This window comes from Nomascus leucogenys, chromosome 17 (genome assembly GCF_006542625.1).
Source record: "Nomascus leucogenys isolate Asia chromosome 17, Asia_NLE_v1, whole genome shotgun sequence".
Lineage (NCBI taxonomy): Eukaryota > Metazoa > Chordata > Mammalia > Primates > Hylobatidae > Nomascus > Nomascus leucogenys.
Window position 1 is genome coordinate 91,515,409 of NC_044397.1, and position 24,033 is coordinate 91,539,441.

Sequence of the window (24,033 nt, forward strand, 5' to 3'; positions counted from 1 at the left end):
CTCAGCCTCACAAAGTACTGGGATTACAGGTGTGAGCTACAGCGCCCAGCAAAAGAAAGACATTTTGGGAGCAAAATAATTGAGGCAGGGACCCTGTCATTTAACTCACCACTCAGGCCTATGCCGCCTGCCCCTCCCCCACGGAGCCACCTGCTCTCGCACTGTGTCTTCCTGTACCTAGATGTGTTTATGTAGAGCCTTCCAGAAAGCTCACGGGGGTGCATTCCCCCCACTCACTTGCGTACACTGCGTTTCTTTTCTTTTTTTCTGAGACGGAGTTTCGCTCTTGTAGCACAGGCTGGAGTGCAGTGGCGTGATCTTGGCTCACTGCAACCTCCATCTCCCGGGTTTAAGCCATTCTCCTGCCTCAGCCTCCCAAGTAGCTGGGATTACAGGCGCCCGTCACCATGTCCAGCTAATTTCTGTATTTTTAGTAGAGACGGGGTTTCATCATGTGGGCCAAGCTGGTCTCGAACTCCTGACCTCAGGTGATCCACTTGCCTCGGCCTCCCAAAGTGCTGGGATTACAGACATGAGCCATGTTGTCTGGTCTGTACACTGCCTTTCAGATAGAAAATGCATTGGGGAAACTGAGGCACGAGGTGGCAGGAAGTGGAGCCCCCAGCAGCCTGGAACACCGGACGTCTCGTCTACTGTCTGGCCCTGGGTGTTGCATCTGCCTCTGCAGCGGGAGGCGGAGATTGTGGCAGGAAGTCTGTCAACTGGGAGGGGGAGAGGGGGGTGATGGGCCAGGAATGGGGTCCCCGGGCATGGTGCTGGGCCTCCTGGTGCAGCTCTGGGGTAAGTATCTGGGCCTCCCTCCCCTCTGAACCCCACTCTTGCTGTCATCCCCAGCTGCCTGCCCCCCAGCTCACGGCCCCTCTAAACTTCAGTGTCTCTACTCTGTCAGATAAGGCTCATCTCCCTCCGAGACTCAGAACATGACGGGGGCTGCAGGATTAAGGAAGGATCCTCTGAGGGCCGCTAGGATACAATCTAAACCTTGCCCTACATACCAGCCTGGCCTGGCCTCTCTCATCTCCACCCTCCTCAATGCCTTTGCTCCCTCCCCCTTGCTCTAGCCTGGGGACTTTTCTTTCTCTGTTTCCCCAATGGGAAGGCTGGATCCGGCCTTCCAGCCTCTGCACCTGCTGTTCCAGCTGCCTAATACCCTTCTCCAGATCTCATGTCTCTACCCTCTTCTGCAATTGCATCTCAAATGCCAGGAACTTCACATAACCTCACCTTCTCCGGGGGTCTAACAGACACGTCAGACTTCTCACGGCTAAAAGCAAACTTTCTACTCCGGCAGCAGCTCCCTCTGTATTTCCAGTTAAGGACAAAGGCTGCTGCCCTTCACACATTTCCTGGGGCGAAAACCTCCATTCCTCTTTCCCTCTCCTCCATTTCCAGCCGCTTGCACTTTTTTGTTGTTCATTTGTTTTTTTTGTTTGTTTGTTTTGTTTTGTTTTGAGAAGGAGTCTTGCTCTGTCACCCAGGCTAGAGTGCAGTGACACGATCTCGGTTCACTGCAACCTCTGCCTCCTAGGTTCAAGCGATTCAACTGCCTCAGCCTCCCGAGTAGCTGGGATTACAGGCGCGCGCCACCACGCCTGGCTAAATTTTTTTTGTATTTTTAGTAGAGATGGAGTTTCGCCATCTTGCCAGGCGGGTCTCGAACTCCTGACCTCATGATCCACCCACCTTGGCCTCCCAAAGTGCTGGGATTACAGGTGTGAGCCACCGTGCCCAGCCGTTTTTGTTTTTTAGAGATGGGTCTCACTATGTTGCCCAGGCTGGTCTTGAACTCCTGGCATCAAGCGATCATCCAGTCTTCACCACCCAAAGTGCTGGATAACAGGCATGAGCCACCACGCCCAACCAAGGACTTTTTATTAAAACTTAAATTGGAGACTGAGGCGGGTGGATCACTTGAAGTCAGGAGATCCAGACCAGCCTGGCCATGTTGGTGAAACCCCATCTCTACCAAAAATACAAAAATTAGCCAGGCGTGGTAGCGAGTGCCTCTAGTCCCAGCTACTCAAGAGGCTGAGCCACAAGAATCACTTGAACCCGGGAGGTGGAGGTTGCAGTAAGCCAAGATCACACCACTGCACTTCCACTTGGGCAACAGAGTGAGACCCCATCTCAAAAAAAAAAAAAAAAAAACAACTTAAATTGGACTATTTCTTCCCTGCTTTCTGATTTTCCATCACACTTAGATTAAAACGTAAACTGCTTAACTTCCTTCACCTCCTCACACCACCCCAAGGCTCACAGGCCCTGCCCAACCCTTCCTCCTTCCCTCCTCCCTCTCCCCGTCCTCACTCTGCTCCAGCCACACGGGCCTCCTCGCTGTTCCTCCAACACGCCAGGCACAGTCCTGCCCCAGGGCCTTTGCATGGGCTGTGCACTGCCTGGAATGCTCTTACCCCCCCAATACCTTCCTTCTTACACTGGTTACCCCTTTCCATTAAGATCCCTGGTCAGGCTGGGCACAGTGGCATGTACTTGTAATCCTAGCAGTTTGGCAGGCTGAGGTGGGAGGGAGGATCACATGAGCCCAGGAGTGTTTTGTTTTGTTTTTTGAGACACAGTCTCACTCTGTCGCCAGGCTAGAGTGCAGTGGCGCGATCTCAGCTCACCGCAACCTCCGCCTCCCAGGTTCAAGCGATTCTCCTGCCTCTGCCTCCCAAGTAGCTGGGACTACGGGTGTGTACCACCACACCTGGCTAACTTTTGTATTTTTAGTAGAGACGGAGTTTCATCATGTTGGGCAGGATGGTCTTGATCTCCTGACCTCGTGATCCGCCTGCCTTGGCCTCCCAAAGTGCTGGGATTACAGGTGTGAGCCACCGCGCCCAGCCTTGTTTTGTTTTGTTTTGTTTTGTTTGAGACAGAGTCTCGCTCTGTCACCCAGGCTGGAGTGCAGTGGAACGATCTCAGGTCACTGCAACCTCCACATCCCGGGTTCAAGCGATTCTCCTGCCTCAGCCTCCCAAGTAGCTGGGATTACAGGCGCCTGCCACCATGCCCAGCTAATTTTTGTAGTTTAAGTAAAGACGGGGTTTCACCATGTTGGCCAGGCTGGTCTTGAACTCCTGACCTCAGGTGATCTACCCGCCTCGGCCTCCCAGAGTGCTGGGATTACAGGCGTGAGCCGCTGCACCCAGCCCATGAACCCAGGAGGTTGATCCTGCAGTGAGCTATGATGGTGCCACTGCACTCCAGACTGGGCAACAGAATGAGATGGAATCTTTTTTTCTTTGATATGGAGTCTTGCTCTGTTGCCCAGGCTAGAGTGCAGTGGCATGGTCTCAGCTCACTGCAAACTCTGCCTCTCGGATTCAAATGATTCTCCTACCTCAGCCTCCCATGTAGCTGGGATTCCAGGAGCCCGCCACCACACCGGCTAATTTTTGTATTTTTAGTAGAGACAGGGTTTCACCATGTTGGCCAGGCTGGTCTCAAACTCCTGACCTCAGGTGATCCACCGGCCTTGACTTTTCAAAGTACAGGGATTACAGGCATGAGTCATGGCACCCAGCCCATGAGCCCAAGAGGCTGAGGCTGCAGTGAGCTTTGATGGTGCCACTGCACTCCAGACTGGGCAACAGAGTGAGATGGAGTCTTTTTTCTTTTATATGGAGTCTCGCTCTGTTGCCCAGGCTAGAGTGCAGTGGCGTGGTCTTAAGAAAAAAAAAGGCTGGTCACAGTGTCTCACATCTACAATCCCAGCACTTTGGGAGGCGTTAGGTGGAAGGATCACTTGAGCCCAGAAGTTCAACACCAGCCTGGGCAACATAGTGAGACCCCAACCTCTACAAAACCAAAAAAATTAGCCAGGCATAGTGGTACATGCCTGTAGTCCCAGCTACTTGGGAAGCTGAGGTAGGAGGATCACTTTAGCCCAGGAGTTCAGGGCTGCCGTGAGCTGTGATGGTGCCACTGCACTCCAGCCTGGACTATAGAGCCAGGCCCCAACTCTAAAAAAATTAAAAAAAAAAAAAGTCACCACCTCAAGGAGGCCTTTCCTGATTACTTTCAATGAATAGATGTCCCCTGACCTCACTGGTGTCTGCTGAGGCCACTGCCATTCCTTTCCCCCATTGCAGTTCTCATTTCATGACTTCCTGTGTCTCTCTTGCCCTAGATTGTCATCTTCTGAAGGGCAGGGATTTTCATCTGTTTTGGTCATGCCTGTGTCTGTGTCCCCCACACCCAGCATAGGGCCTGGCACATACTAGGTGTTATTTGTGTAGCTGAGTACTAGAGACTATCTCAGAATTCCACAAGTTCTGAGTGACTTATACCCATTTTACAGATGGGGTTGTTGAGCCTCAGCAAGACATGACCTTCCAAAGGTCATACGGACAGTGAGGTTCTTTGGGTATTTTTTTTATGTTTAATTTTTAGAGACAGAGTGTTGCCTTGTCACCCAGGCTGGAGTGCACTGGTGCGATCATAGCTCACCACAGCCTCGAACACCTGGGCTCAAGCGATCACTTCACTTCAGTCTCTTAAATAGCTGGGACCACAGATGCACGACACCACACCCAGCTACTTTTTAAATATTTTAAAATATTTATTGTAGAGATGAGGTCTTGCTATGTTTCCAGGCTGGTCTGGAACTCCTGGGCTCAAGCAATCCTCCCACCTCGGGCTTCCAAAGTGCTGGGACTACAGGCGTGAACCACTGCGCCCGGCTTAGACAAGTGAGGTTTCAAACCCAGACTGCGGGCTCACTAGGGGAGTGAGTCACACAGCCTCACACAGTCAGAAAGGTCGCCTCTACCTCTTCTGTCCTCCAGCCCTGCAAGGAGCCTCAAGCCTGAGCGTGCAGCAGGAGCCCAGCGTGCTGCAGGTGAGGCAGGGCAGTCAGGCGACCCTGGTCTGCCAGGTGGACCAAGCCCCGGCCTGGGAACGGCTCCGTGTTAAGTGGACCAAGGATGGGGCCATCCTGTGCCAACCGTACATCACCAACGGCAGCCTCAGCCTGGGGGTCTGCGGGCCCCAGGGACGGCTCTCCTGGCAGGCACCCAGCCATCTCACCCTGCAGTTGGACCCTGTGAGCCTCAACCACAGCGGGGCGTACGTGTGCTGGGCAGCCACAGAGATTCCTGAGTTGGAGGAGGCTGAGGGCAACGTAACAAGGCTCTTTGTGGCCCCAGGTACGGGAGCCAGCAGGGAGAGGGAAGGGCAGTGGGGAGGATCCTAGAATCTTAAGACTTTTGAGTCTCAAACTCCTAGAAACAAAAAACTCTAAATTCTTCATATCAAACTTTTTTTTTTTTTTTTTTTAAGGGAGTCTTGCTCTGTCGTCCAGGCCTTGGAGTGCAGTGGCGCGATCTCGGCTCACTGCAACCTCCGCCTCCTAGGTTCAAGCGATTCTTCCGCCTCAGCCTCCCAAGTAGCTGGGATTACAGGCACGTGCCAGCACGCCCAGCTAATTTTTGTATTTTTAGTAGAGACGAGGTTTCACCATGTTGGCCAGGATAGTCTCGATCTCTTGACCTCGTGATCCGCCTGCCTCAGCCTCCCAAAGTGCTGGGATTACAGGCGTCAGCCACCATGCCCGGCCCACAGTCCGAGAATTCTAGAATACACAATTAAAAGTCATCAGCTAGGCATAGTGGCTGATGCTTGTAATCCCAGCATTTTGGGAGACTAAGGCAAGAGGATCACTTGAGCCCAGGAGCTGGAGGCTGCAGTGAGCTATGAGCACACCACTGCACTCCAGCCTGGGCGACAGAGCGAGACCCTGTCTCTAAATAAAATAAAGCCATCAGCTGGGCACGGTAGCTCATCCCTGTAATCCTAGCACTTTGGAAGGCCAAGGTGGGTGGATCACCTGAGGTCAGGGGTTCGAGACCAGCCTGGCCAACATGATGAAAACCCCCTCTCTACTAAAAATACAAAAAGTAGCTGGGCATGGTGGCATGAGCTTGTAATTCCAGCTACTCATGAGGTTGAGGCAGGAGAATCCGGCAGGGGGAGGTTGCAGTGAGCTCAGATTGCACCACTGCACTCCAGCCTGGGCTACAGAGCAAGACTCCGTCTCAAAAAAAAAAAAAAAAAAAAAAAAAGCCATAGACTCTCAAAGTTGGAAGAAACCCTCCAGATAGCTTTGCAGATCAGCAACGCCAGCCACCTCATTTTACAGATGAGCCAGGTGAAGCCAGAGAGGGCCAAGACATGTCTACCTTATGCACTAGGCAGGGGTGTACCCTATGCACTGTCCCCTTTGCCATGTCCCCCACTTATGCACCCATCCTTGGCAGAATCGGAAAATCCAAGGGGATGCAGGCTTTGCCTCCTGCTCTGTGAGAGGTGCCTGTGGGCCCTGGGCCTCTGCCCAGGCCCCTCTGGCAGAATGAAGCACCCAGCTCTCAGCCCCTAGAGATGCCTGTTCCTCTCCAGCTGGTAGGACCAGCCTGCTGGCGGGGACACGTGCCTGCCTCAAGGGAGGGGTGTGTTATGGCTGTGTTACCCACCTCTCCCCACCCCTCCAATGTCGAAGGGGCCAATTAGCAATTAGAGGAGGCGGGGTGGTGGAGGCACCAGGCTGTGCGCTGGCAGCTGTGAGAGAGCAGGGAGCGGGCGTGGGTCCAGCCCCACACAGCTGGCTTCCCCACACCCCACCAATCCTGAACAGCAGCTTGGCAGCCCCCAGAGATCGCCTGCCAACCTCAGAGGCTGCAAAAGAAGGGGGTTGTGGTGCTGGACCTTATATTAATTGCGGCATTCACAGCCTTTAGCTGGGGTTTCTGTAAATTATACAAACCTGGATTCAATCCTCTGTTTCATTTACTTGCTGTGTGACCTTGAGCAAGTGACTTGACCTCTCTGTGCCAGTTCCCTCTGCTGTCAAAATACAGTGAATAGTTTTTCCTCATCAGGTCGGGTGACTTTAGAGCAGTTATAGCTAAAGTGCTTGCTACAATCCAAGTGCAGTGGATCACGCCTGATATCCCAGCACTTTGGGAGGCCAAGGTGGGAGGATTGCTTGAGGCCAGGAGGTTGAGACCAGCTTGGCCAACACAGCAAGACCTCATCTCTACAAGAAATTCTAAAATTAGCCAGGCATGGTGGCACATACCCATAGTCCCAGCTACTTGAGAGGTTGAGGCGGGAGGATCACTTGAGCCCAGGAGTTGGAGACTGCAGTGAGCTATGATCACACCACTGCACTCCAGCCTGGCGACACAGAGCAACCCTGTCTCCAGAAAAACAAACAACAACAACAAAACAATGCTTAGCACAGGGCCTGAGATACAGTAAGTGCTCGAGGAACTTCAGTGTTAGCATCTCTGAGCTGAGGTGAGACACGGCTTTGTCCAAAGCTGGTCCGTGCTGCTGCCTGGGTAGGGGACCCTAGGCAAGTGGCTTAGGCTCTCTGAGCCTCGGTTTCCCCATCTATAAAATGGAGTAGAGGCTCAAACAAAAACAAAAACAAAACCAACCAAACAGGATCTGGAGAGTGATGGATCCCAGGATAAAGATGGCGGAGCTCATGATGACAAATCCCAGTTGGCAGTTTTTCCACAATGACCCAACAAGACAGGGACGAATTTTGCTTTTTCTTTTTTTTTTTCGATACGGAGTCTCGCTCTGTCGCCCAGGCTGGAGTGCAGTGGCGCAATCTCGGCTCACTACAAGCTCCGCCTCCCGGGTTCACGCCATTCTCCTGCCTCAGCCTCCGAGTAGCTGGGACTACGAGCACCTGCCACCACGCCTGGCTAATTTTTTATATTTTTAGTAGAGACAGGGTTTCACTGTGTTAGCCAGGATGGTCTCGATCTCCTGACCTTGTGATCTGCCCGCCTCGGTCTCCCAAAGTGCTGGGATTACAGGCATGAGCCACTGCGCCCGGCCTTCTTTTTTTTTTTTTTTTTTTTTTTTTGAGATGGAGTCTTGCTCTGTCGCCCCAGGCTGGAGTGCAGTGGCACAATCTCGGCTCACTGCAACCTCCCCCTCCTGGATTCAAGCGATTCTCCTGCCTCAGCCTCCTGAGTAGCTGGGATTACAGGCGCCACCACCATGCCCGGCTAATTTTTATATTTTTTGTAGAGATGGGGTTTCACCATGATGGCCAGGCTGGTCTTGAACTCCTGACCTCAAGCGATCCTCCTGCCTCAGCCTCCCAGAGTGCTCGGATTACAGGCCTGAGCCACCACGTCCTGCTGAGCCTCATTTTTCAGAAGAGGAAACAGAGGTTCAGAGTGAACACCTGCCCAAAACCACAAAGCCTGGCAGGAGGAGGAACACTTAGGTCCCCCCAAGTGAGCTCTGTCCTTGGAGGGTGGAGAAACCTGGCACCCCCGTGACATAGATTTCTTCTCCGCAGATGACCCCACACAGAGCAGAAACCCGATCGCAAGCTTCCCAGGTGAGCCCTGCCCTGTGTTCCTCCCCCAGTGTCTTCCACCCCCATCACCACCCCTTCCCCTCCTGATTAGACCATCTTTTCTCCCCCCACCCAGGATTCCTCTTCGTGCTGCTGGGGGCGGGAAGCGTGGGTGTGGCCGTGATCGTGTTGGGCGCCTGGTTCTGGGGCCGCCGCCGCTGCCAGCAAAGGGACTCAGGTAACAGCCCAGGTAAGGGAGGGTGGGGTGGAGGAGGTGGGAACTGCAGCTGCTTGACAAAGACCCACTGCATCTGTGCTCCCGCCTGGGGGAAGGAGGGAGGAGGGATGAAGGGAGGAGAAGCCTGGCTCCTATATCCTATACTCATGTTTTTCAGAAATAGAGACAAAGCCCCTAGCCTGGGCAGCCTAGCAAGATCCTATCTCTACAAAGAAATTAAAAATTGCTGGGCACAGTGACTCATGCCCGTAATCCCAGCACTTTGGGAGGCCGAGGTGGGCGAATCACCTGAGGTCAGCCTGGACAACATGGTGAAACCTTGTCTCTACTAAAAATACAAAAAATTAGCTAGGCGTGGTGGCAGATGCCTGTAATACCAGCTACTTGGGAGGCTGAGGCAGGAGAATCGCTTGGACCCGGGAGGCGGAGGTTGCAGTGAGACAAGATCGCGCCACCGAACTCTAGCCTGGGTGATAGAACAAGACTTGGTCTCAAAAAAAAAAAAAAAAAAATTAAAAATTAGGCTGTGCATGGTGCCTCATGCCTGTCATCCGTCATCCCAGCACTTTGAGAGGTCGAGGCGGGTGGATCACTTGAGGTCAGGAGTTTGAGACCAGCCTAGGCAACATGGTAAAACCCAGTCTCTACTAAAAATACAAAAATTACCCAGGCGTGGTGGCCTGTGCCTGTAGTCCCAGCTGCTTGGGAGGTTGAGGCAGGAGAATCACTGGAACCCAGGGGGCGGAGATTGCAGTGAGCCGAGACTACCTCACTGTGCTCCAGCCTGGGCGACAGCAAGACTCCATCTCAACAACAACAAAAAAATTAGCCAGGCTTGGTGGCACACGCCTGTGGTCCCAGCTACTCAGGAGGCTGAGGTGTGAGGATTGCTTGAACCTGGGAGGCGGAGGCTGCAGTGAGCTATAGTTTCCCCACTGTACTCCAGCCTGGGTGACAGAGACAAACCCTGTCTCAAAAAACAAACAAAAAAAACAGCTTGAAATTAAAAAAAAAAAAAAAACAACGGCCAGGTGCAGTGGCTCACACCTGTAATCCCAGCACTTTGGGAGGCCATGGCGGCCGAGGTGGGCAGATCACCTGAGGTCAGGAGTTCGAGACCAGCCCTGGCCAACATGGTGAAACCCCATCTCTGCTAAAAATACAAAAAATTAGCTAGACATAGTGGCAGGGGCTTGTAATCCCAGCTACTAGAGAGACTGAGGCAGGAGAATCACTTGAACCTGGCAGGTGGAGACTGCAGTGAGCTGAGATCGCGCCGCTGCTACACTCCAGCCCGGGTAACAGAGTAAGACTCTGTCTCAAAAAAAAAAAAGGCCAGGCGCGGTGGCTCACGCCTGTAATCCCAGCACTTTGGGAGGCTGAGGCGGGTGGATCACGAGGTCAGGAGATTGAGACCATCCTGGCTAACACAGTGAAACCCCGTCTCTACTAAAAATACAAAAAATTAGCCAGGCATGGTGGCGGGAGCCTGCAGTCCCAGCTACTCGGGAGGCTGAGGCAGGAGAATGGCGTGAACTCAGGAGGCGGAGCTTGCAGTGAGCCGAGATCGCGCCACTGCACTCCAGCCTGGGCGACAGAGTGAGACTCCATCTCACAAAAAAGAAAAAAAAAAAAAAGAGAGAGAAATCCCCCAGAGGTCAGCCGGAGAGGGCTGGGCTCTCTTAAGTGACCCTTTTGGTCTGTGTCATCCATCCTAGGAAATGCATTCTACAGCAACGTCCTATACCGGCCCCGGGGGGCCCCAAAGAAGAGTGAGGACTGCTCTGGAGAGGGGAAGGACCATAGAGGCCAGAGCATTTATTCAACCTCGTTCCCGCAGCCGGCCACCCGCCAGCCGCACCTGGCGCCAAGACCCTGCCCCAGCCCCAGGCCCGGCCATGCCGTCTCTACGGTCAGGGTCTCTCCTAGACCAAGCCCCACCCTGCAGCCGAGGCCAAAAGGGTTCCCCAAAGTGGGAGAGGAGTAAGAGATCCCAGGGGACCTCAACAGGACCCCACCCATAGGTACACACAAAAAAGGGGGGATCGAGGCCAGGCACGGTGGCTCACGCCTGTAATCCCAGCAGTTTGGGAAGCCGAGGCGGGTGGAACACTTGAGGTCAGGGGTTTGAGACCAGCCTGGCTTGAACCTGGGAGGCGGAGGTTGCAGTGAGCCGAGATTGCACCACTGCACTCCAGCCTGGGCGACAGAGTGAGACTCCGTCTCAAAACAAAACAAAACAAAAAAAGAAGCGGGAGGATTGGCAGCCTGTCAGCCCCATCCTGAGACCCCATTCTCCCTCCCACTTTTCCCCCAAGAACCCTTAATAAAGGCTTGTGAAGAAAAAGCAAAGCTGGTGTTTGTGGCAATTTGGGAGTGCTAAAAAGATCTGAAGAAATCGGGTGCGGTGGCTCATGCCTATAATCCCAGCACTTTGGGAGGCTGTGGTGGGAGGATCACTTGAAGCCAGGAGTTCAGGATCAGCCTAGGCAATAGAGCAAGAGACTCCATTTCTACAGAAAATTTAAAAGTAAGGCCAGACGCGGTGGCTCATGCCTGTAATCTCAACACTTTGGGAGGCCGAGGTGGGCAGATCACCTGAGGTCAGGAGTTCGAGACCAGCCTGGCCAACGTGGTGAAACCCTGTCTCTACGAAAAATACAAAATTTAGCCGGGCATGTTGGTGCAGCTGTCTGTGGTCTCAGCTATTTGGGAGGCTGAGGGGGGAGGACCACTTGAGCCCCAGAAGTTGAGGTTGCAATGAGCTATGTCACTGCCCTCCAGCCTGGGTGGTAGAGTGAGACCCTGTCACATTCCCACACCAAAAAGACTTAAGGGGTCATCTGGGGTCCCAGAGCTCCCAGGGGTGGCTGGAGAGGCCCGCTGTGGCCAAGGGACTTTGTGGCAACTCAAAGCCCCCCTCCCACTTTATACTTATAGGGACAAATCCAAGGAGCAGGAAGTGGTACTCTGGCTTCCAAAGAGTCCCCTGCCCTGGAAGACCCCCTCCGCAGCTGGCATCACCCCCAGGCAGGCCTGGAGATCGGGGGAGGAAGGGGGAGGTCAGGGGATTCATGGTGTTTACCAGCTCCCCAGGTCTCCTGCCTGCCTGTCACCTTGAAGTGACACCAGCTAGGCCCAGCTCCCCTCCCCTACTTCTGCTGTTTCCATGGGGACAGATGTCCTTTCTGCAGATCAAGCCACTGCTGCCAGGAGGAGGGAGTGGGGCTGGCCCGAGAGCCTGGCCCCCCTCAGTTTCCCCGTCTTTGTATCTGTCGGTTTCTATGGAGTGCGGTTTTTATCTGCTCAACGACGCTCTGTCTCTTGCTCTCTGAGTTCTGGTCCCTCCCTATGGGAGATTCAGGTTCCAATCCCAACTCTGTCCCCAAAACAAAGGGCTGGGGATGTGCTTGGCCCTCAAGGCCTTGAGGGTTTTTTATGTTTGTTTGTTTTGAGACTGAGGAGTTCGCTCTTGTTCCCCAGGCTGGAGTGTAATGGTGCCATCTCAGCCCCCTGCAATCTCCGCCTCCTGGGTTCAAACGATTCTCCTGCCTCAGCCTCCCGAGTATCTGGGATTAGAGGCATGCGCCACCACGCCCGGTTAATTTTGTATTTTTAGTAGAGACGGGGTTTCTCCATGTTGGTCAGGGTGGTCTCAAACTCCCAACCTCAGGTGATCTGCCTGCCTCAACCTCCCAAAGTGCTGGGATTACAGGTGTGAGCCACCATGCCCGGCCTCCTCCAGGGTTTCAATTACCCCATCATCCCCCTCTCCAGGGCTGCTTAGAGCTTTCCCGCTGGGAGTCAGCGATCCCACTTCCCTCTGCAGCCCAGAAACGACACTAAGACAAACAATAACTTATTTATTTTCTAGGCCATGGGAGGGCTTTGGGATACAATTCTGGGCCCGAGGACTCAAAAGGGAGCCGAGGGTCGCTGTCAGGGGGTCTGCATGACCACGGGGTACAGCAGAGCCAGATGCTCAGCGCCCTGCACCGGCAGTGGGCGTGAACTGTAGTGGAGGACGAGCTCGGGCACGCTGGGGAAGGGCCCGCTGTGTTGACCCAGCACCATCTGGTTCTCTCGGGTCCGCGCGAACTTCAGATGCAGGAAGCCCCGGCTGCTCCTGGGCGATGAGGGAGAAAGGGACTCCTAGCACCCCGGACCCACCCAGAAAGCCACCGTCCCCAAAGCCACCTCCCACAGTGCCCAGGGCCAGGTGCTCGTGTGTATCCAGTCTCTGGTAAACAGCAGTGTGGTGGCTGGTATAGTCGCTCACACCTATAATCCCAGTGATATGGGAAGCTGAGGCTGTAGGCTTGCTCCGGGCCAGGCTTTACAGACCAGCCTGGGCAACAGAGTGAGATCCCCTCTCCACCAAAAAACATTTAAAAATTAGGCGGGCGCGGTGGCTCACGCCTGTAATCCCAGCACTTTGGGAAGTCAAGCCAGGCGGATCACTTGAGGTCAGGAGTTTGAGACCAGCCTGGCCAATATGGTGAAACCCCGTCTCCACTAAAAATACAAAAATTAGCCAGGTGTGGTGGTAGGCACCTGTGGTCCCAGCTACTCGGGAGGCTGAGGCATGACAATCCCTTGAACCTGAGAGGCAGAGGCTGCAGTGAGCAGATATTGCACCACTGCACCCCAGCCTGGGTGACACAGTGAGATTCCGTCTCAAAAAATAATAATAAAATAATAATAAGAAGAAGCCAGGTGCAGTGACCCACACCTGTAATCCCAGCACTTTGGGAGGCCAAGTCAGGCAGATTGCTTGAGGCCAGGAGTTTGAGACCAGCCTGGCCAACATGGTGAAGCCCTGTCTGTACTAAGAATACAAAAATTAGCTAGGTGTGGCGGCTCACACCTGTAATCCCAGCACTTTCGGAGGCTGAGGCGGGCGGATCACGAGGTCAGGAGATCGAGACCATCCTGGCTAACACAGTGAAACCCCGTCTCTACTAAAAATACAAAAAAATTAGCCAGGCGTGGTGGCGGGTGCCTGTAGTCGCAGCCACTCGGGAGGCTGAGGCAGGAGAATGGCATGAACCCGGGAGGCGGAGCTTGCAGTGAGCCAAGATCATGCCACTGTACTCCAGCCTGGGCAACAGAGCAAGACTCCGTCTCAAAAAAAAAAAAAAAAAAAAAAAAAACAAAATTAGCCGGGCATGGTGGTGTGCGCCTATAGTCTTCCGTCTCCCAGGTTCAAGCAATTCTCCTGCCTCAGCCTCCGAGGTAGCTGGAATTACAGGTATGCACCACTATGCCCAACTAATATTTGTATTTTTAGGAGAGAAGGGGTTTCACCATGTTGGCCAGGCTGGTCTTGACTCCTGACCTCAAGTGATCCGCCCTCCTCGGCCTCCCAAAGTGCTGGGATTACAGGGGTGAGCCACCGCACTCAGCCCCAATCTTGTGCTTTTAGATCTTGCACTCAGACACCTAGCAGAATCTTTGGAGTGGTTTATAATTAGACAGACTTAGAATTTTAGGGACAGAAGGGTATACAAACAGGGTCTCAACCTAAAATGCTTACAGGCACACCCTGACATTTTGGCTTTAGACAGACACAAATTGATATACCTCCATTTTTGGACAAGGGGAGTACGAAGGAATCTTGTGCACCTAGTTCCTTGTCTTACCCAAGGCCTGGACCTCCTCTATGCCTTCCACTCCATCTTCTTGTATACCTCCAGTGATGGGGAACTCATTCTCAGTTGCAACCAGCTAATGGCCTCCCCAGAACTCCCACTGCCTCTCCTAGAAGTGCCACTCACTGGCCTGGAAGCCCTTCCCAATGGCTGCGGGAGCCACACCCTCCCGTTCCCTCTGAATTAACCCAAAAGGGTGACTCATGAAATCCTGTGACCCTTCATCCCTGTGAGGCTGAGGTCTCACCTGAGAGACAAGGAGCAGTCCTGGGGGCTGGTCTCGCTGAGCCGCACTAGGTAGCTGCCTTCCTTGCAGAGGGACAGGAGGCTCTCCGCATCCGCCCTGTTCAGGGGGCCATGAAACCACCTGGGGAGTGTGGACAGATGTCTCATCAAGGGCCGTTCCCTTCAAACACACTCTGGGGCCCTATAATCCCAGCACTTTGGGAGACTAAGGGGGCGGGCAGGAGTTCGAACCAGTCTCCACATGGGAAACCCGTCTCTTGGGGGCGGTGGCCACGGTATCCAGCACTTGGGAGGCCGATCACGAGGTCAGGAGATCGAGACCACGGTGAACCCCGTCTCTACTAACATACAAACTAGCCCCGCCTGATCCAGCTACTCGGAGGCTGAGCAAATGCCGAACCTGGAGCGAGCTTCAGTGACGAATCGCGCCACTCACCCACAGAGCGAACTCCGTCTCAAAAAAAAAAAAAAAAAAAAAAAAAAAAAAAAAAAAAAAAAAAAACTCTACTAAAAATACAAAAAAATTAGCCAGGCGTGGTGGCGGGTGCCTGTGATCCCAGCTACTCGGGAGGCTGAGGTAGGGGAATTGCTTGAACCAGGGAGGTGGAAGTTGCAGTGATCTGAGATCGCATCACTGCACTCTGGCCTGGGCAACAGAGTGAGACTCCGTCTCAAAACAAACGAACGAACAAACAAACAAACAAACACACTCTGGGATCTGTTGGGTCACCGCTGGTGCATGGGCTTGTGGCATCCGGGCAAATGAAGAAGGAAAATTCCCTTGGATTTTTCTTTTCTTTCTTTCTTGCTTTTTCTTTCTTTCTTTTTTTTTGTTTGAGATGGAGTCTCGCTCTGTCGCCCAGGCTGGAGTGCAGTGATGAGATCTCGGCTCACTGCAACCTCCATCTCACAGGTTCAAGCGATTCTCCTGCCTCAGCCTCCAGAGTAGATGGGACTACAGGTATGCACCACCATGCCTGGCTAATTTTTGTATTTTCAGTAGAGACGGGGTTTCACCATGTTGGCCAGGATGGTCTCGATCTTTTGACCTCATGATCTGCCCACCTTGGCCTCCCAAAGTGCTGGGATTACAGGTGTGAGCCACCGTGCCCAGCCTAATGTTTTGCTTTAATGTGCTCACAAAGGGGTTTGCAGTTGCAAGCAAGGTATCAAAGACAGAGAAGCACCAGAGCCTTTGCTGTTGTTCATAATGAAAGAAATCTGAAAAGAGAATAAGCACATATGGCATGCCTGTGGTCCCAAGGAGAGGCTGAGGCAGGAGGATCGCTTGATCCCGGGAGTTCAGGGGTACAGTGAGCTGCTTGTGCCACTGCACTTCAGCCTGGGCAACAGAGTGAGACCCTGTCTCAAAAAGAAAAGAAAGAAATAAAGGGCCAGGTGCAGTGGCTCACACCTGTCATCCCAACACTTTGGAAGGCCAAGGCAGGCACATCACCTGAGGTCAGGAGTTTGAGACCAGCCTGGCTAACATGGTGAAACTCCATGTCTACTAAAAATACAAAAATTAGCCGGGTATGGTGCCAGGAGACTGTATACCCAGCTACTTGGGAGGCTGAGGCAAGAGAATTGCTTGAACCAGGGAGGTGAAGGTTGCAGTGAGCTGAGATTGTGTCATTGCACTCCAGCCTGGCTGACAAGAGTGAGGCTCCGTCAAAAAAAAAAAAAAAAAAAGGGAAAGGAAAAGAAAAAAGAAAAGAAAGAGAAGAGAAGAGAAGGAGGAAGGGCCGTGTGGGGTGGCTCACATCTGTAATCCCAGCACTTTGGGAGGCCAAGGTGGACAGATCATGAGATCAGGAGTTCTAGACCAGCCTGGCCAACATACTGAAACTCTCTCTACTGAAAATACAAAAATTAGCCAGGCATGGTGGTGCATGCCTGTAGTCCCATCTACTCTGGAGGCTGAGGCAGGAGAATCACTTGAACCTGTGAGATGGAGGTTGCAGTGAGCCGAGATCTCCTCACTGCACTGCAGCCTGGGTGACACAGCAAGACTCAGGGAGGGAGGGAGGGAGCAACGGAGGAAGAGAAAGAGAAAAAGAGAACAATCTTCACACCCTAGACCTCAGAGTTAAATAGCTAGTTCTGTATTGCCCACCGAAGAGATTTAGGGGTGACTGTGACAACATGGCCTGGATTCTGGGGACTTGGGCACTCCCTCAATGAGCGCCCAGGCTAGAAGGAGAGTCAGCGTCTCCTGGCTCACGTGACACCCCAGCACGGAGCTGTGAGCCCACCAAAATCCTGCGTCTCCTGGTTCCATCCCAAGAACCAAGAACTGGCTGAGAATGATTTCTGTCTCTTGGCTCTGAGGCTGTAAGCCCCACCCAAGTTAAGGAAGGAAATTTCCTTTTCTGTTTGAACCTGAGGCTCAGAGAGGTTAAGTGACTTGCCCCAGGCTACACAGCCAGGAGGGGAGAGTAGGAATTTGAACTCAGAACTTGATACCAAAGGGAAAGGGACCCCATAAGATTCTGTTTTGTGTCTAGCTGGGTGCCTGGCACACAGCAGGCTCTGGCGCCCGTAAAGATTAGCTGAAGAAATGAAATAAGTGGTTGAATGAATCGAAGTTCCCCCAGTTCCTCTAATCTGGGAAACGAAAAAACTTCTGCCTGATACGTTGGAGTCTACAGATGCGTTCGACGGGGTTCTTCCACCTTCAGCTTCCCCACTCACGGCTGTTTCTCCAGGGGCAGGGCTGGGTCCACGCGCTCCGCAGGCTGGGGGCTTCTGGGTGGAGGTCTCCGGAGCTCCTTGGCTGAGCCTGGAGTCCTCTCCCACTCTGGACTGTCAAACTGCACTGGAAGGGAGATTTAGAGAGGAAAGGGTTAAGCCCAGCCTACCTTGGGGGGGCGGGGCAGGGGCAAGCCAATGAAACCTCAGTAGGAAGGCAGGGCCAGCTTGGGACAACCTATCAGAGCCCAGGGGCTGGGCTTAAGGCAGGGGCAGGATTGGCCACAGGTGCAACCTATTGGCCTTTGTAAGAAATAGGTGTGGACATTTATAAATCTCGTGGCAAGGAACACAAGGGGCGTGGCTAGAGGGGGTGGGTTGTAAGTTTCCAAAGAGGAGCCCTAGCCCCTAAATCCCTTCTGGGGTTCAGCCCAGACTGTGGCCAAGTCCTAAAACTAGAAAATCACCCCCAATCTACAGACAGGTGGACCAAGGCACTGAGCTCTAAATACCCTCCCAGTCATAAAACTTTGAGGACAAAGTCGTGTTTGCACAACTCTTCCTGGTCCACATTTTATTTACATTTTATTTTATGTATTTATTTATTTAGAGACAAAGTTTTGCTCTTGTTGCTCAAGCTGGAGTGCAATGGCATGATCTTGGCTCACCGCAACCTCTGCCTCCCGGGTTCAAGCAATTCTCCTGCCTCAGCCTCCTGCGTAGCTGGGATTACAGGCATGCACTACCACACCCGACTAATTTTGCATTTTTAGTAGAGACGAGGGTTTCTCCATGTTGGTCAGGCTGGTCTCGAACTCCTGACCTCAAATGATCCACCCACCTCGGCCTCTCAAAGTGCTGGGATTACAGGCGTGAGCCACTGTGCCCGGAAATTATCTTATTTTTTTTTTTTTTTTTTTTTTTTTGAGACGGAGTCTCGCTCTGTCGCCCAGGCTGGAGTGCAGTGGCGCAATCTCGGCTCACTACAAGCTCCGCCTCCCGGGTTCATGCCATTCTCCTGCCTCAGCCTCTCCGAGTAGCTGGGACTACAGGCGCCCGCCACCACGCCCGGCTAATTTTTTTTTTTTTGTATTTTTTTTTTTAGTAGAGACGGGGTTTCACTGTGGTCTCGATCTCCTGACCTCGTGATCCGCCCGCCTCGGCCTCCCAAAGTGCTGGGATTACAAGCGTGAGCCACCGCGCCCGGCCATTATCTTATTTTTTAAAGCTGATTTTATCATTATCTCTTTTACAGAAGAGAAAACTAGAAGACGGTAATCCCAGCACTTTGGAAGGCCGAGGCGGGCGGATCACGAGGTCAGGAGATCGAGACCATCCTGGCTAACATGGTGAAACCCCGTCTCTACTAAAAATACAAAAAATTAGGCAGGCGTGGTGGCGGGCGCCTGTAGTCCCAGCTACTCGGGAGGCTGAGGCAGGAGAATGGCGTGAACCCAAGAGGCAGAGCTTGCAGTGAGCCGAGATCCTGCCACTGCACTCCAGCCTGGGTGACAGAGTGAGACTCCGCCTGGAAGAAAAACGAAAGAAAAAGAAAAAAAAAAAAAAAGAAATGCTGCCCCTGCCACCCCCACACCCTATTCTAAAAGCAAGCCATATTCCTCTCCCCACACCACACTGAGCAGGATAAGTAGGTTCCATTCCACTCTAAAAAGTGTTTGCGTTTCCAAGGAAGATGCAGGTTGTCTTGGAAGAAAGAATTTAGGACTATCAGTCATTCACACTCTAGTGAGAATTAACACACTACAAAAATGGCAAGTAATTGGACTCTACTTTGTAAACTGAAACAGGAGACATGACCAGATGAAGAAATGCAGGGATGGGGCATTCAGATGTCAGAGTGTGGGTCTGAGAAGCACCTGCAAACGCCCTGGAGATGTGGTCTTTCTTCCACTCCCAGGGCTGATCATACTCATCTGCTGGCCGTTCATCCTCCTGGGGCATCCGGCTCTGCCGAGGCTTCTGCCCAGAAGGAGGTCCATCTGCTGTCTCTGGGTCCTGTTCCTCATAAGGGGTGTCATAGAGCTGCACCCCTCTGCCGGGAAGTTCTAGAAGGCCAGGGACACCGTTCAGCCCCTGCTCCCATCTAGGACCCTGTCACTTCCCCCAAGCCCTGCCTACTCACCACTCATGACCCGTTGGGCATCATAGGGCTCCATGTACCCATCATCCGGGGGTGCAGGATGAGGCTGAGCATCAAAAGGGTCTGAATACTCAGTGTCGGCTTCCAGCTGCGGAGAGAAGGAAGGGGAGAAGACAAGGACTCAGAGGGGCATCCCTGCTAAGTGATGCTGCACCTCTTGCCTGCCCACAGGGCCATCTGACACCTCTCTAAGAGTTTTTATTTATTTATTATTTATTTTTATTTTTATTTTTTGAGATGGAGTCTCGCTCTGTCACCCAGGCTGGAGTGCAGTGGCGGGATCTCGGCTCACTGCAAGTTCTGCCTCCCAGGTTCACGCCATTCTCCTGCCTCAGCCTCCCGAGTAGCTGGGACTACAGGCACCCACGACCATGCCCGGCTGATTTTTTGTATTTTTAGTAAAGATGGGGTTTCACGGTGTTAGCCAGGATGGTCTCGATCTCCTGACCTCGTGATCTGCCCACCTCGGCCTCCCAAAGTGCTGGGATTACAGGCGTGAGCCATCGCGCCTGGCTGAGTTTTTATTTTTATTTTATTTATTTATTTATTTATTTATTTATTTTGAGATGGAGTCTTGCTCCGTTGCCCAGGCTGGAGTGCAGTGGTGTGATCTCAGCTCACTGCAACCTCAGACCCACGAGATCAAGCAATTCTCCTGCCTCAGTCTCCCGAGTAGCTGGGATTACAGGTGCCTGCTACCACACCTGTCTAATTTTTGCATTTTTAGTAGAAACGGGGTTTCACCATGTTGGCCAGGCTGGTCTTGAACTCCTGACCTCAGATAATCCGCCCGCTTCAGCCTCCCAAAGTGCTAGGATTACAGGCATGAGTCACCGCCCCTAGCCTCTTCAAGAGTTCTTTTTGGGGGTTGGAGAGGGAGTCTGTTACCCAAAAGCGCTCGCAGACAGAGGCCAGCTTCCCACCTCTCCCTCCGTCTTGATCCCATTTCCCCAGCACAGACACCTGCCTCCCTCCTTTGCCCACTTCAGAGCTTCTCAGTGCACTATTGTCAAGGATTTACCTGTGTTTATTTGTAATACCAACACGTAATAAGTACACTATCCCCCTTTTCCAGACAAGGAAGCCAAGGCACAGACAATAAGTGTTTTGCTCAGGGACACACAGCTGGTAAGTAAGAGGCAGAGTTTGATCCCGGCTGACTGGTTTCCTTGAGTCTCTGGCTCTTCTTACCAACGTCTTACTTCTTATTTATTTATTTATTTATTTATTTATTTATTGAGACAGAGTCTTGCTCGTCACCCAGGCTGGAGTGCAGTGGCGCAATGTCGGCTCACTGCAACCTCTGCCTCTGCCTCCTGGGTTCAAGCAATTCTCCTGCCTCAGCCTCCTGCCTCAGCCTGCAGTGGCAGGATCTCGGCTCACTGCAAGCTCTGCCTCCTGGGTTCACGCCATTCTCCTGCCTCAGCCTCCCGAGTAGCTGGGACTACAGGCGCCCGCCACCACGCCTGCCTAATTTTTTGTATTTTTAGTAGAGACGGGGTTTCACCGTGTTCGCCAGGATGGTCTCGATCTCCTGACCTCGTGATCCGCCTGCCTCTGCCTCCCAAAGTGCTGGGATTACCGTTGTGAGCCACCGCGCCCCGCCCGGGGCAGCATTTCTTAATAGCTGCTAGTAAACTACAGGTGAATTTCCAGCTGAATTGGATGAGTAGCTGGGATTACAGGCACACGCCACATCGCCTGGCTAATTTTTGTATTTTTGGTAGAGATGGGGTTTCACTGTGTTGGCCAGGCTGGTCTGGAACTCCTGACCTCAGGTAGTCCACCTGCCTTGGCCTCCCAAAGTGCTGGGATTACAGGTGTGAACCACCACACCCAGCCTTTTTTTTTTTTTTTTTTTTTGAGACAGGTTGTTGCTCTGTCACCCAGGCTGGAGTGCAGTGGCACAATCATGACTCACTGCAGCTTTGACCTTCTAGGCTCAAGCGATCCTCCTGCCTCAGCCTCCTGAGTAGCTGGGACTATGGTGTGCACCACCGCAACTAGCTAATGTTTTGATTTTGATTTTTTTGTGTAGAGACGAGGTCTCACTCTGTTAGCCCGGGCTGGTCTCGAACTCCTGGGCTCAAGCAATCCTCCCACCTCGACCTCCCAAAGTGCTGGAATTACAGGCATGAGCTACTGCACCCGGTGGCCTGAGTTCAAATCCTAGTAAGCTAGAACCCCGTGAGACCTTAGCCAAGTCACTGCCGTTCTGCCAGCCTCAGTTTCACTTCCGCAAAATGGGAACATAGTGGTAGGAAGGGCAGTGTCACCAGGAGGATGTTTAGGTGCCCAGCAGGGGAGCAACTCACTCAGATCTATTTTAGGAAGATCCCACCAGGTTCGAAGAGGAAGGGGTGCTGAGGGGAGGGGACTGGGGGGCTGCGGGGGATGGCCATGGAGGAGGAGGAGGACCTGGAGACCAAGCAGGGCTGTCAGAGAGGCAGGAGGACAACCAGCATTATGCATTGAAAAGGGACAGATATCCGCCAGATGCAGGGACTCACACCTGTAATCCCAGTACTTTGGGAGGCGGAGGAGGGAGGATCACCTGAGGTCGGGAATTTGAGTCCAGCCTGGCTAACATGGTGAAACTAGTCTCCACTGAAAATACAAAAATTAGCCGGGTGTGGTGACACACACCTGTAATCCCAGCTACTGGAGAGGCTTAGGCAGGAGAATCGCGTGAACCCCAGGAGGTGGAGGTTGCAATGAGCCGAGATCCCACCACTGCACTCCAGCCTGGGTGACAGAGGGAGACTCTGTCTCAAAAAATAAATAAATAAATAAAAATAACAGACCTCCCTAAGCAGGTGGAAGTCTGGAGGACTGGGAAGGGTCTGTCTGGTGCCCCGGTTCCCCCCAGTGATCACACATAAAACAAGCTCCCCACGATCCAGAGAGTCCAGCCTGAGCCTCCCCTCCACCCAGTCTCCCGGGGCCACCCAGCCACGCACCTCCTCCCCGGGGCCTCCCAGAAGGGCCTTGGCTCTGGCCATATCCGCAGCCTCCACCTTGATGAGCCGGTGCTTGGGAGAGCTATATTTGGCATCTCCGGGGTTCTTGGAGTCCCCAGGGCCCGCGGGGTCCGGCTCCAAGCGGCTCTCTGCGTCCTCATAGGGGTCCTCGAAGTCCAGGTTCTTCTGCGCACGGTAGGCCCTCAGGATGTCGCTCTCGGTGTAGTCCGGGGTGGGCGGCTGCGGAGGGGGCCTCCGACCGCCAAAGCTCAGGTAGTCCCGTAGCCACTTGGCCATTTGAGCGCCTGTCACCCCAATCGGGCCACTGTCAGAGGGGCCCCCACATGCCCTTCTCCGGGCCCCTTTCCCCGGGGAGGAGGAAGAGGAGGAGAGGAAGGGAAGAGCAGGGAAGGAGGAGAAAGATCAGGTGCGCCCTTTGGCGGGGCTCTGGATGGATAGAGGGAAGGAAGAGGTGAACGAGGGGGAGTAAAAGGAGGCGACAGAGGAGGAAGGAAGACAAGCCCGCCTTAGCCCGGCTTGGGAAGCACCGCGGAGGAAGGGGGGGCCTCGCAGGGCCCTGAACGCCGCGCGCTGGGGTCTAGGGCAAGGGGCATCCGCGGAGGCGCGCGGAGTTTCCGCCGGCAGCGCGGTTCCCTGGAGCGACTTGGCCGCCCGCCGCCTCCAGGAAGCTCCGGGATCCCTTCCTGGGGTCGGGAGATCCGGGCCAGCGCCACCCGCGGACGCTCCCGGTCCCTCTCCCAGCCCGGACGCCTGGGTTCTCAGCGCAGCGGGCGGTCTCCCCAGGGGCGCGGGCGCCGCGCGCAAAGTTGGGCCGGGGAGACGGTGACCCCGGCGGGACGCATCCTTTGTCGCGCTCCTCTCGGCTCAGCGGGGATCCCCCCAATCCCGCGGCCCCCGCCGCCTCGATCCGGCCCCAGCCACCCGCACAAAGGGAAATAAAAACCTCCTCCAATCCCCCTTCACGATTTCGGAGAGACTTTCCCCGCCGCCGCCGGGAGGTGGGACGCTGGGGAGGGGGGCGCGCGGGAGGACGTCCCGGTTCCCACCAGCCCCGGGCCGCGTCCCGGGCAGCAGCATCAAGGCTCCCCCGCCTTCCCTCGGCAACGTCTCCCGCCCCTCCCCTCCCCCTGCGCTCCCCTCGGAGGTGACTGAGACCTTCAGCTGTTCTGGGGAGGGAGGGAACCGCTGCCCGCGGAGGGAAGGGGGGCCGAGGCCGCGGCAGCTGGACACTGACCCGGACGCCCAAGACTGGCCGCAGCGAGCGCGGAGCGCGGGTGGTGGGGACCGGCTGGGAGTGACACTGCTGGGGAGGGGAGGGGAGGGGAGGGGGAGAAGGAGGGGAGGGGGAAATTGCCCGGGAAATGGGGGACTGGACTTGACCGCCAGAAGGAGTGAAATTGACCAGCAGAAGAGGTGGGAATGACCGCCAGTGAGGGTCGAAACGGAACCGATGGCTGGCGGTGAAACGGACCGCGAGAGTGGGGGTGTGGAAATTGGTGGAGAGGTCACTGGCTGAAATTGATCTTGATGCAGCAGAAGGAAGAGGGGGGCAAAGGAAGGGAGGGTGCGGATCGGGCTTCCCCTCCCCCAAGAGGGCTCTGCTCTGTGCCCCGCTCCCGCCCAAGGGGACTAATTGCGGGCAGGGGGAGGGTTGAGGGCAGCTGGCCTGGAGAATGGAGATGGTATCTGTGCCTGGCGCCTGTCCTCTGCATCTGTCC

The 24,033-nt window shown here is 54.0% G+C and overlaps 2 protein-coding genes across 4 annotated transcripts; one reads left to right on the forward strand and one right to left on the reverse strand.

The window, feature by feature from the left end:
- The first annotated feature begins 552 nt into the window (after nt 1-552).
- Nucleotides 553-10,937, forward strand: TMIGD2 (transmembrane and immunoglobulin domain containing 2). Of its 3 annotated transcripts, none has more exons than XM_030796225.1 (5): nt 553-801; nt 4,812-5,171; nt 8,348-8,389; nt 8,484-8,597; nt 10,304-10,937. In XM_030796225.1, the coding sequence occupies exons 1-5, from the start codon at nt 756-758 to the stop codon at nt 10,570-10,572; spliced, it is 831 nt and encodes a 276-aa protein (XP_030652085.1). In that variant the 5' UTR covers nt 553-755; the 3' UTR covers nt 10,573-10,937. The 3 variants fall into 3 exon arrangements, with proteins under 3 accessions (XP_030652085.1, XP_030652086.1, XP_030652087.1); XM_030796226.1 differs by having other exon boundaries at nt 8,484-8,585; XM_030796227.1 differs by lacking the exon at nt 4,812-5,171.
- A 1,497-nt stretch (nt 10,938-12,434) lies between these two features.
- SHD (Src homology 2 domain containing transforming protein D) lies at nt 12,435-24,033 on the reverse strand. Its single transcript, XM_030796886.1, has 6 exons — nt 22,295-24,033; nt 19,317-19,422; nt 19,051-19,239; nt 17,177-17,300; nt 14,484-14,603; nt 12,435-12,711 (listed from the first exon to the last, which is right to left on the reverse strand). Exons 1-6 carry the CDS (start codon nt 22,589-22,591, stop codon nt 12,525-12,527), a joined length of 1,023 nt encoding a protein of 340 aa, XP_030652746.1. The 5' UTR covers nt 22,592-24,033; the 3' UTR covers nt 12,435-12,524.

Excerpts from the sequence above, each read along its gene's own strand:
- TMIGD2 (XM_030796225.1), top strand. The coding sequence starts at position 756 with ATGGGGTCCCCGGGCATGGTGCTGGGCCTCCTGGTGCAGCTCTGGG. Across the intron at positions 8,390-8,483 it reads CCCGATCGCAAGCTTCCCAG|GATTCCTCTTCGTGCTGCTG; the intron begins GTGAGCCCTGCC and ends CCCCCCACCCAG. Across the intron at positions 8,598-10,303 it reads GGACTCAGGTAACAGCCCAG|GAAATGCATTCTACAGCAAC; the intron begins GTAAGGGAGGGT and ends CATCCATCCTAG.
- SHD (XM_030796886.1), bottom strand. The coding sequence starts at position 22,591 with ATGGCCAAGTGGCTACGGGACTACCTGAGCTTTGGCGGTCGGAGGCCC. Across the intron at positions 19,423-22,294 it reads TGGGAGGCCCCGGGGAGGAG|CTGGAAGCCGACACTGAGTA; the intron begins GTGCGTGGCTGG and ends TTCTCTCCGCAG. Across the intron at positions 14,604-17,176 it reads CTGCCCCTGGAGAAACAGCC|GTGGTTTCATGGCCCCCTGA; the intron begins GTGAGTGGGGAA and ends CACACTCCCCAG.